This window comes from Acartia tonsa, chromosome 4 (genome assembly GCF_053477335.1).
Source record: "Acartia tonsa isolate MP-2025a chromosome 4, ASM5347733v1, whole genome shotgun sequence".
Lineage (NCBI taxonomy): Eukaryota > Metazoa > Arthropoda > Copepoda > Calanoida > Acartiidae > Acartia > Acartia tonsa.
The window spans coordinates 5,897,991-5,910,372 of record NC_137263.1 but is presented as its reverse complement, the minus strand read 5'-3'; the positions used below and the strand labels follow the sequence as shown (position 1 = coordinate 5,910,372).

Here is a 12,382-nt window from a genome sequence, read left to right as displayed (position 1 = left end):
CCACCAACCTCCCAAGGAAAATGGCCCCTAGAAAAATTTAAAACTAAATTACTTTGAACTTACTGGGCCACTTCCCCTACCAACTCTTTAGTGCCCCTAGAGGCCTCTAGGGGGCGTAACCTGTAGTAATTTATAAATATACAGCCTCTGAGCCAAACAATGTGCACAAATAAGGTAATTACCGTTTCTCTTAACATCTTTAGTATGACATTATCTGATAATAAATTTAACAATCGAAAAGTCCACCAAAGAAAAACATTTTAAAAATTTCGACTGATAATTATAATAATAATAAACACAATTATCAGAGTACATAAATATAATTAATAAACCATTTCATTAACTAACAATTTGTATGTAAAATATAAAAATGCACATCAGCCAAATTAATAAATGTGAAAATTTCTGAAGAGCAAGGGGTATGAAAATTGTAAAATCAATAATTTTAATAAACTAATGTTAGGAATTTAAACATCTTAATTAGGAAAAGATTTGCCTAAATGATTTTACAAGATTCTTTGTTAATAAATAACATTCCAGTATTGAAAATTGAGACAAAATTAAAAGGCAAACAATTTAGTAAACACGGAAAACGAAAACTGCATTCCGTAAACAGAAACCCATTAAAATCAAATATTGCATAGAAACAATATTTTTTACACAATTGATTAAAATAAATTTTTTTACTGGATAGATATACCTAAAAGGTCTTATACAAAATTATAAAAAATGCATTCGTCTTCTTAAATGTTCCATTTTGTTTACTTTTAAGAAGAGTTGGGCCGGATATCCGGTCATTTTTAATAACCAGCCGAATACCGGATATCAAACCTATCCGGTTACATGATATCTGGCTGATTTTTGACGCCGGATATCCGGTAAATTGCCGGATATCGAATGTTGGCTAGATATCCGGCCCAACCCTACTTTTAAGATTAAAATTAAATACTATCTAAAAAGATTTAAAAACCTAGGTAAGACTGCTATTAATAACGTTCAAAAAGTAATATCAGAAAGAAGACTACAATTCAAATAAACAAAATAAACAATATCAATATAAAACAGAGAATTTATGCTCATGAAAAAATGTATTAGTTTTTACATACAGATGTATTTTCCCGAAAACTTAGTCTTTTCAAGTAAACTTAAATAACCAAAACATTCTTTCATACAAAATAAATTAAGGTATAAATAATTTAACAAATACAGTACAAAAATACGACGATAGAAGCTTGTAACCATTTTTTAACAATGATTTTTAAAAATCTCAGAATAATAAGAAATTCTGCCACAGTGTAAATCCTGACAAATAATTAGAATTGATTAGTTTAAAAATGAATAATGAACTTTGTATAAAAAGTACAGCTATTCTAATTTATCTATGTCAAGATTTTATTCTGTTCATTCTTTCAATGTGATCATATCAATGATTATGAACAGGGCATTAACTTATAATATTTGATGTTTACAGAGTGTAACAAATAACAAGTCAAGTTTATATTGAGCTAAGCACAGTCCCACCATACAATAATTGTATATCTTGCAGGCTGGTTAATTTAATTTCATTAAAAGGGATAGTTCCATCAAATAGATTTTATTTGAAGTTACGGTCTCCGTATATTTTCCAAGAAATATCTAAAATAGCCATTGTCTGAAAGGTCTAATTATGTTTATTTGTAGATTTTATTTAGAAGGAGATGTAGATACGCATTAGTTGTTAATAGTTATTTCTCGCATCGTATTATAAACGGCTTTCCGCGGATATAGAATGTACAATTAAAAGATTAAAACTAGTTTTTTTTAGCCCCGAGGTGCCGGCTAAAAAAACTGGTTTTAATCTTATGATTGTACATTTTTATATCCGTAGAAAGCTGGATATAATTCGGTGCTAGACATAGTTTTTTCGTATGGATGAGAACCGGTTCCTATCCACGGATTCGAATGAATACGAGAATAGTTATTTCTCGCATCGTATTATAAACGGCTTTCCGCAGATATAGAATGTAGAATTATAAGATTAAAACCAGTTTTTTAGCCCCTAGGTGCCGTAGGCACGGGCTAAAAAAAACTGGTTTTAATCTTATGATTGTACATTTCTATATTCGTAGAAAGCTGGATATAATAAGATGCTAGACATAGTTTTTTCGTATGGATGAGAACCGGTTCCTATCCACGGATTCGAATGAATACGAGAAAAAATTTTAAATCTCAAAAAAAAAGATAAGTAGGCAACAACCTTTCCGGTAGTTTGTTTAATAATTCAGCAGTCGCAATTTTTTAAAAAAAAAAATTGCCGATAGACCTTTAAAAGCACAAGTCTAAACCTAGCTCCTTATAGCAAAACTGCTTCTGGAGTTTCCTGCTCCAACTACTAAAGTGTAAAAACATCTGCCTTAAACAGAAAATTACAAAAAAAAAATCAATCGAAAGTTGTCAAAAAGAATGTTGATCTTAACATTAAAAAGATACTAGGAACACTAACTTCTAAATGAATCCTTTTAACGAAACTTTCCATTTAATATTGTAAACTGCTAGGATTTCATTTTTCAATGGCCGAATGGATTTTCTGAAAACTTTTGGGGGATTTAATTTATTCTTGATCAGATCCATCATCATCATAATCATCATCGGTAGCAAATTCACTCTCCTGGCTCGCCTCTTCTTCATTCTCTTCCTCATCATCATCCTATACAGAACAATCATCAGCTAACATCATTCTTAATCAAATCAAAGGGGAAGTTGCAGAAAATGCATTTAAAATTTATTTTAGTGAACTATTTTTCCCGGGTCTATGGATTAATCAATATGGCATCTATTTGAAAGAATTTAAATTTTCTACCACGTATTTTTAAACATATAATCATGTTCTTATGATATATGCAACTTATATGGCTGTCTTATTTTCATAAAAACAGCATGAAGACTATTTTAATAGTGCCTAATTATTTATTTATTTTATTGTAATACAAAATTATGCATTTTAGACGGATTTCTTGTAAATTTTGCTTGCAATCATTTTTCTGAGATGCAGTTTATGCAACTATCCCTTTATTTTCTTCGAAAATACCCAGGTAACGGGAAAATATAATTATTGTCTTACCTCAAACTCCCATTGTGGATGTTCTTTCGGGGCTTCTCTCGCCTCTTTAACATCCAGCTTGATGTCATCCATGAGATCCACGGCCAAGTAACTGTCGGACCTGATCATTACTGAGAATGTGTAGTGGCCTGGCTTGCCGGGTGCTGTAAACTTAAGCTCAACCTCTTCCTGGTTGACAAGGTTAGTGAGGTGGTAAGGAGGCGTCACAAGGCTATGAGTCTTTCTATCACAGATATACACCCACCTAAATAAATCATATTAAGTATGCTAAACTCGTGGTAAAAATTTCAATCCTAACAAAAAAATTTTATTATACGTCATACCTAGATAGTTATTATTTTGTTAAAATGAGAAAAATATTTTGATTTAAAAGCTTAACAACTCACCAAAACTCCTGTTTATCATCTGTAAAGTAAGGACAATGAACCGAGTGTGATATTCTGGACTTGCCCTCAAGCGCCTTCTCCCTCTTGTTCAGCTTGTTCTGGAACCTTGCCCACTCCTGGTCCTCGTCATCATTATTACTGTTTCTGGAATCAGCGCCGCCTGCCTTCTCTTGTCCAACCTCGCTACCACTATCCTCGCTGTCACTATCACTGCCTTTGACATCGTTATCATCCTATATACACAATAATAAGTTAAGCAAGACAAACTTTGACCCATAAAATAATTAAAAAACAAATACTTTCATAATTAAAGTAAAAGAATATGAGAAAGATAAAAATCAAATAGCTGGAAATTTTTCAAGGGGATTTAATAAACTAGCACAATAGGTATTAAAAAGGTGAGGTGAATCATTGAAAAATAAAAATGAAATAGCTACAAATATTTATAGGGATTTAAAAACTAGCACAATATTAAACAGAATACCTTTATCCCAACCATGCATTCAAGGACGTCCAATAAGAAGGGGTCAATAGGGTGTGTACTATGTAGTGTGAGTGTACCCAAAAAATTGGGGAGTGGGGAGCAAATATTGAATGGGAGGAAGGGGTAGATGAGCAAATTATTTACGCTCGCACTTTCCACTCTTGGACGTATCCCCAATCAAAATTCAAACAACCATACTCATGCTTTATTAACATCTTTAAAACTTTTAGCTCAAAATACATTAATCTCATCATATTAAATCCAAGGCAAAACGATTCTTCCTAAAAGCTCCATTTTCGTCAAAAGTGGCAAAAGAAATAGGTACGATTTAGAGAAGTTACTTTAATAAAAAAAATCATGCAAACTTACACATGTTTTAGATTTCACAGATTTAGATTTTTGATTTGAGTGCTGTTCCTCTGATTTGTCTGCTTTGTCTTGTGTCTACATATACAATATTTCCATCACCAATTAAATAGAATAAGGCAATTTGTTTTTAAACAAGATTAGTTTTCATGAAAACAGATACCTTTCTGAACTGAAAATAAGAATACTTTCTTTTCGTGTAAAGACATACAAACTTAGTGTCCTAGTTTGATCAGGCTTGGTAATAAAACTGTAAAAAAAAACATTGTTATAGCCCTACTATAGCCAAGTTATGAGTTGTGATAACTTACTTGGACGGACGGGCGGACATACAAACAGACGGGCGGTGGAAATCCGTAGTTTCCTTGATTGATTAGGCTCATTTAGACAATTCTAAAACTGTAAGCCGATGTTAGAGTTTTTTGTTAACTAACTTGAACGGACGGACGGACATACAAACAGACGGGCGGTGGAAATCCGTAGTTTCCTTGATTTGTTAGCCTCATTTAGACAATTCTAAAACTGTAAGAACCATTCTTCTAGCCATCATATAGCCAATGTTAGTTTTTTGTACTTACTTGCACGGACAGACGGGCATACAATCAGACGGGCAGCAGAAATCCTTACAAATTACGAGAAAGCATTGAATTTTTTTCTAGAATTGGTGGAAGATATGAAAACTAGATGCCTAGCCTTATCAGAGAAATAACTGGATCACAAGAAACATTTTGATCAGTTAAATGGAATAGGCTAGGTATACGCGCTTTTCTTCCAAAATTAATGTATTAAAGTTTTTTTTAATAATCATGCAGATAAATATTGCTTATTTTTGTGCATAAATCACAAATTAAGAACTTTTAAATGTACGAAGTTACCGACACCGAACTATGATTCATCAATGCGTCAGCATGCATTTCATACAAATAGATCTTATAAGCTACTAACAATCTAAATAAGTTCAAAAGGGCGAATTATGTGTGTGTGTAGCCAAGCCATAGTTTCTTAGTGTTTGGAGCTAAGTAGTCATGGAGTAGGATGAGACACTTTTGAATGCTAGCACCAGGGCCAGCTAAAGGTACAAGTACTTGACCCGCTGTCTCAAGAGACCTACTCGTTATTAGCTCACCCTCGCCTAGTATGGCAGGTAAAATATTTTGGTGATTAAACAATGAAATTCAGTCTTACACTTATTAGTAACTTATCCTGAGGCTTATCATTTAGAATACAGTTTGGAGTAGGTATGTGATATGGATGTCTTTCATGGATTTTATAAAATATACTTAATTTAATTACATTAGGTACACAATACAAGAAAATTTCCAATTATTGATTAAACCTACCTTATCTTCTTTGTTCAAGCTATCCTTGGATTTTATTTTAGATTTTCTTGGTCTGCTTTCCTTGGCCCCCTTTTTCCGTAGTTGGGCTTTCATCCAGGGAGGCATCTGCTCCTTTTTCTGCTCCTTTTTCTGCTCCTTTTTGACCTAAAATAAGTTAATGTAACTATGTCTCCTAGATTAGATGTTATTGAAATAAGTATGCTTCGAGTTACTCTAAGATAACTTAATAAGTCCTCTTAAAATATGTGCAATACAGAGTCATACAATCCATTTAAAAAAAGTCTTATACAGCTGTAATGTACGTGCAGGACAAAATACAAGTATCCCTTAGGGTTTGGTTGAAGGGAAAAAAATTATCATGGTCTCAAATGATTCCAGCAAGATGATGAAAAAAATTCTTCTGTTTGGCGCGGAAAACGGCTTCAATCATGTTGTGTATCTCGGGTTTTTCGCCGGAACTAAATAAACTGGACAAACCTCATCGGCTTCGAGTTCCTCATCTTCTTCTTCATCAACCATTTCTTTTACATCCTTAGAATCATCATTACCCTCATTATTTATCACGGAATCAGAAATAAAATCAGCAAGGGCTCTCCTGAAATATTTTATAATTAAATAAAATTAACAAGTCAAGAAATATCTAGAAATTGACTGAGTGCATAGGTCTATAGTAATCAGGTAAGCTCCGATGGTCTCCATAAGGCTGGATATTGGTTATTTTTAAATTCGTTTGTTAGATTTGAACTCCCAAGAAATTTATCCCCAGAATAAAAATAACTCTTCACATAAAAAAGTTTGGGTATTGTTAGTTTCGTAACATCCCCTCTCAAGGGGCGTTTAAAAGAATTTCCACGAAAGAAGTAGCTTTCTCCTATTCCTAGCGGGGTCAATTGAATAACTCTGTGGGACAATCATTAATATTTACCTAACCTAAAATAACCTATCAAAAGCTTACTAGACGCTATTTGCGCACTCAATTTTATTCAACATTTTAGGCTGCAATGAAACTTAAAATAAAAGGGGATAAAAAATTGAAGATTGGTTGGTAAACTAACAATTTTCTTTTACAACTTTACATAAAAACCCCAATGTTTATGTCAACACAATTATGGAAAGTTTTCTATTTCTTTTTGAAAATAATTGTGACTGACCTGGTGACAGTTATGGTTACTGTAATAATAGCCCCAGCTGTCACAACATGCTGCTCCTCATCATCCACAACCTCTGTCCTCACATCCATGTTCAAATACGGCATCGAACTCAACACCTTAATCACGTCTTTGTACTCTTCATCGGTCAGCGATTGGAACATAGATCTTCTATCCGCCTCCTTCATTTTGGCCAACTGTTTTAAAGTTTTTACGCTGTAACGTTTGAAATTGATATTTTTCATGTTGCCTTCATCAATGTGAGGAAGTTGAAGAATTGGACTTTGTTTGTCCCAGAGTGCCTGTACAATTAAAGAAGAGCAGCGCATGGTGGCCTCTACAGTGTCTAGACTTGGCAGTCGGGCTATCCTTCCTGCATGTGCCAGCAAAATCAGCTGACTGATACACTGCACCATCTCATGAATAAGATAAGGACATTTCTTGATTATATAAAGTCGGTCTTGGTGCAGGGTCTGCTTGTTCAGGGGAATCCTTGACAAATGAGCGTAAATGAGAGCTCGGGCTTTGACACTGTAGGCAAAGCACAAAGGTTTCTCCTTGTTGTTTATTCCCAGATTTGGTAAATGTTTGACCAGTTGAGGAATTTCCACATTATCCGTGTGTCGCTCTACAATCTCATGATTGTGTCCTTTTTCAAATTCCAGACTGGAGGCAAGAATCATAAGAGCTCTCCGCAGGATCATGTGGGGAGTTTTATGAACAAAGTAGTAATAGAGCTGTGTTGTGTCCAGCAATACTTGTTCACCACTGAATTTGCTTGATCTTGACCACCAGTACCAAACAGCTGTTGGCAAACCTAAGGAAATACATGCCTTAGAGAACAGTAGCATTATTTATATTATTAGGTTTTAAACTAACGTTATTTAATAATAGTATTCTTTATACCTAGGTACTAAAAAAAAGAAACCACTGGAAAGGGAAAAACTATTAAAAAAATTTCTAGGGGTAGTTCTCTTGGAACCCTTTCCCAAAAGAATTATAAATCATCTCTAACCCTATAAAATCTACACTATAAAGGAGAACTTTATCGGTAAGCAAATAACGAGATCTTGTGCAACAAACAGACATTTTGTTACTTTTGTATAAAAGATAGGATGAACAAACCTATCATAAATATAAGCGTATAGACACCGAGAACCCAGACTGAATTCTTCTCCTCCACAATCCAAGCAGGTAGACCAATACCAAACTGCATGGCTTGTGGCCCATCAGGATTACCATAGTGTTCCCAGTTATACCTGGCAGTTTCATCCGTCAAGGCATCAAAGGCCTTTCTTAATTTCATGAATAGCTTTTCATTACCAGTAGATTTGTCAGGATGGTAAATCAATGACAGTTTTTTGTACTGGGATTTTATTGTCTTTTTGTCGGCATCGAGTGGAACTTGCAGAATCTCATAGGGATCAAAGTTAGCCAGCTCATAATCAAACTGTGAAATCTGATATATTACCATTGCAAAGAGAACCCAACCAATGGTTATGAATATCAAAGCAATTCTATTTCTTGTTTTCTTCCATGGATCTTTTTGTTCTAGCCGTTCCCCCTTCTCTACGCATGCCTCCCAATAGACGGTTCCTTTAGCATAAGCTTGGTACTTTTTTCTTTTTTCTGGGTCAGTTTTCTCCTCCTAAAATTGGTTAATTTTTAAAACATTGGTTTGCACAAAAGTATTTACTTAAAAGAAACTTATTATAATAACTTATGCAATTGAGAAAAAGAACAGCATAATTAGAATAATCTAAAATTGATTAAACTATAGAGATCTTCCGTTTAAAAATGGTTAAAATGAAAACGTGCCTTTTTAAGAAAGCTTTATCATGTAGATAGGGAATTAATTAATAATAATAATTTTCAAGAAAGCTATCATGTTTATCTGAACTTTTCTGGCTGTGTAAATGTTAATATTTGCTGAATCTGATAGAAGGCATTTAACGGACAAAAGTACGTATCACCGCAATAACTAATCTTCTATTTATATTTACCTCCGGCCATAAATAGTAAGTTGATGGGAAGAGTATGAAGCCCAGGAAGGTCAGAAGGACATAATAAAATGTCGTTCCGCTTTCGTCGTACTGAAAATTTGTTCGTCCCATGTTGATCTAGATTTGTGTGTATTTGTATAGAAGGTAGGAAAAAACAATTGGAATAAAAACCAAGATTACAGTCTTGTCTGATTATCACTTCAATTCAAAGATATTTAAGATATCACAACATTTTCATTTTCAAAACCTGAAAAAAGTTATTGAGATGATTTATTTAAAATTACGACTTAACTTGACTGTCTCTGTATTTTACACCAATACACACATATAAATGATTTTGTAAGAGGTACTAAACGTACAAAATGCGTGTAAGTATATATATATATATATATATATATATATGTCTAAATTAAAATTGCATATAGTGTTAATAATAAAAAATACATAGAGTTAGCTTAAAGCTGAGGAATTTAGAGCAATATCTTTTTTTCTTCGACCACGTAAAGTTAAGAGAGGAAAGAAGAAAAATAACCGTCTACCTCTACCAATTTTAAACTGAATCATATAATAACCTATATGATGCCCATATAAAGAAAGTAATAAAAGTTGGATTAAAGGAACCTGCTTAGTAAAAATATTTAAGAAATTATGGAACATATATCTTCAATTTTACAATTACTAGGACAAAAGTTACTTATCCTTATCGTTCGTGCGTAGGCTCTACTATTGATATAAATCAAAATACCTACATATAATCATTTTTTATTTTAAAATTAAGTAGGTAGAATTTTCAAGATTTCAAAACAAAAAAAAATAGATTAAAAAACCTTATAAATATTCATAAAAAGGCCTTAAGGACATGAAGCATGATGCTGTAATTTCTCTTATAAATTTTCACTACCTGTATTTAGATAATTTTCACTGTAAACACACACACACATACACACGTCTTACTTCTTTGGAGAATCATCATATCATACAATTCATTCAGCTTCTTCCATGTAGCATATATAACAGTATTCGGTTGTCAACAGAGTCGCCGCATTTTTATTTATTTATAAATATGTATACTACAATTTCTTGCTAAATCATCTCAAAAAAGAGGAAAAAACATTTTTTCGTTACTAAAATAAATTATTGTATATATGATTATCATCTGGTACCTCTGTTTATTACGTGTTGTCTTCTGTTAGTGTACACTTTTCATTGAATATTTATAATATATAGATTACCAATCTTAATATATTTTTAAAACAATTCACACTTTCATTAACTTTTTAATTATTTGTTTATTAAGGAAGGACAAATTTGTTACAGAGGAAATATAAATTTTTTATATAATAAATAAAAATAATCAAAAATTTTCCTTAATTTATTTTCTATTTGAATTTTTCTATGGAATCAAAATATTAGGTAGAAAAGCTGACATTCAAAATCAGACATAAATTTTTATTCAATTAATTTCAAGAAATCTGAAATAACTGAATTGGGTATAAATGAAGACAAGTTTTATATTACCTAGTTTTTTTATTTATTTATGTTTTGGTATGTTTTATATGAAAAATGGCTAAAGCAAGACTATTTAAAAGGTAATTCAGTTCAACTATAAAATTATGTATATTTTTTTTATTTATTTAAAAAGTTCTATTCAATGCATTAATAAATTCTCTAAATCAAACAATTTTACTATTTATTTCATATGATTTTAATATTTAAATGATTTTAAGATTTAATTTCTTAATTCAATTCTGAAGACTAAAACATTTTTGAACAAAATAAATTTTACAGTACCGACTGTATTATTTTCTACATAATAAAAGTTACGTATTTTAGATATGTCCGAATCAATGAAGTACATAAATGAGGAAGCTGTGTATATGTTGTTTGACCCGGTTCGGACAAATAATTCGCCCACAGACAGTCCAACTAAAATTGTGACTCAGAAAGAGAATGGGAAATAGAGAGGAGGGGGGGGAATTAAAAAGATTTGAAATATGTCCTACAGTTTCGAATTATTACTTCCTACTCCCCATTCTTATATCTCATGTCAATGTTCTACCCCCTCGATTTCTGCTTGAAAATTATAATATCCCCTATGTATGTATTTCATTGTACTTGCACAAATACTACTGTACTGAACCGCCCTTAGTTCATAACACCCTTGCCTGGCCGGACAAGCAAAGAAGCGAGTGTGCAAGTTTGTTTAGGCATTGCATATATGTGTCTGCCTGTGTGTACTAGCTCAAGCACACCAGGTTAGCAACATATAAGTCAATGCAGAGTACAGGCGTGGCGGCATACACTCTCCCTTCCCCTTTACTCAAGCATTTCAGTTTAAGCAAATGCATTGCTTTTTACACACACGATCCATGTCACACACACACACACACAGCCTAGTTCTTGCAAGCAAAGCATTTGGCATTAGATTGAACTCTAATTTAAAATTTTACATGTTATCTAAACTTGTTGTGGAATAATTAAATAACTATTGTGTTGTCTTGTTAAGTTGCAATAAATGTGATACAGTGATTTTAATTTTGGAGTTAATAATTATCATGTGATGATCAGTCAAGTATAAAACTTTATTTATTCTTAATAAATCTAATTAGATAAATTTAGGCTAGATTTACTTAAATCGATTTAAGACCCCTCATCCCCCAAAACAAAATTACTTTAATTACAATGTTACTGAACTATCTTGTTTAATATGAAATATTTTAATTGTTTTAACTTCTTTAAACAAGTTTTTCGTACTTTTAAAAATATCTTTTTTTAAATTTCTTACTTTTTATTGTTTTTAATTTAGAATACTTTTAACTATTAACTTTAACTAAAAGTCTATCATCATAGGAGACTTTCACTATTTGCTTTTATTTAAAAATTATAGAATACACATAAGAATAGTAGTTGTATAAAATATATACAATAGATATGGAAGCTCTAGATACATACTCTCTAAAACAGCCAATAGGGAAACAGTGTATAGAAAGGGCAGTTTATTTTTAAAATTTAATTCGCGTTTAATGAGTCAGCTATGATAGTCGCATTTCTTAGGGTAAAGCTTTGCTTTGGCAAATTATATAATGTAAAAATTCTTCGATCGTATAATGTGAAGCATATGACAAAAGATACATAATAAGTAATATATGAACAATTGAATTTCTTGGGACAAACCTATCTTTTGGAAAATTATATTGTCGAAAAATCTCTGCTAGGGATCCCTTTTTAAGTTTGACTATCTGGATCTTCTACGTCTATTATATATACACATATCATACAAACATTATTTATTACCAATAGACTGAAAAATATGCTTCAATTACTCTTTTCAAATTCGACCAGTCATAGTTAATATTAACTTTTTTCTTGTTGTAAATTTTCATGTTTATATGCATTTTAAAGTATTTTTGTAGTAAATAGGCCGTTGGAAGCTAGTATTGTAATAGTTTTATTTTTAATTAAATTATAACTAAGAAACCTTACATACTAATCTGGCATATATTTTATTCTAACTTCTCTTTTTGCCAAAATCTTGAAGGGTAATTTAAAGCAAAG

General features: G+C 31.9%; 1 protein-coding gene and 1 long non-coding RNA gene across 3 annotated transcripts; both read right to left on the bottom strand.

The window, feature by feature from the left end:
- Positions 1 to 304: 304 nt before the first annotated feature.
- LOC145315815 (uncharacterized) lies at positions 305 to 1,827 on the bottom strand. Its single transcript, XR_013878144.1, has 2 exons — positions 928 to 1,827; positions 305 to 764 (listed from the first exon to the last, which is right to left on the bottom strand). It is a non-coding gene; the product is annotated as an uncharacterized LOC145315815 (long non-coding RNA).
- Positions 1,828 to 2,214: 387 nt separating this feature from the next.
- Positions 2,215 to 9,076, bottom strand: Sec63 (translocation protein Sec63). Of its 2 annotated transcripts, XM_080155899.1 has the most exons (9): positions 8,828 to 9,076; positions 7,950 to 8,472; positions 6,828 to 7,641; positions 6,154 to 6,271; positions 5,677 to 5,820; positions 4,340 to 4,414; positions 3,487 to 3,719; positions 3,101 to 3,344; positions 2,215 to 2,686 (listed from the first exon to the last, which is right to left on the bottom strand). In XM_080155899.1, the coding sequence occupies exons 1-9, from the start codon at positions 8,936 to 8,938 to the stop codon at positions 2,591 to 2,593; spliced, it is 2,358 nt and encodes a 785-aa protein (XP_080012025.1). In that variant the 5' UTR covers positions 8,939 to 9,076; the 3' UTR covers positions 2,215 to 2,590. The 2 variants fall into 2 exon arrangements, with proteins under 2 accessions (XP_080012025.1, XP_080012026.1); XM_080155900.1 differs by lacking the exon at positions 4,340 to 4,414.
- Positions 9,077 to 12,382: the final 3,306 nt, after the last annotated feature.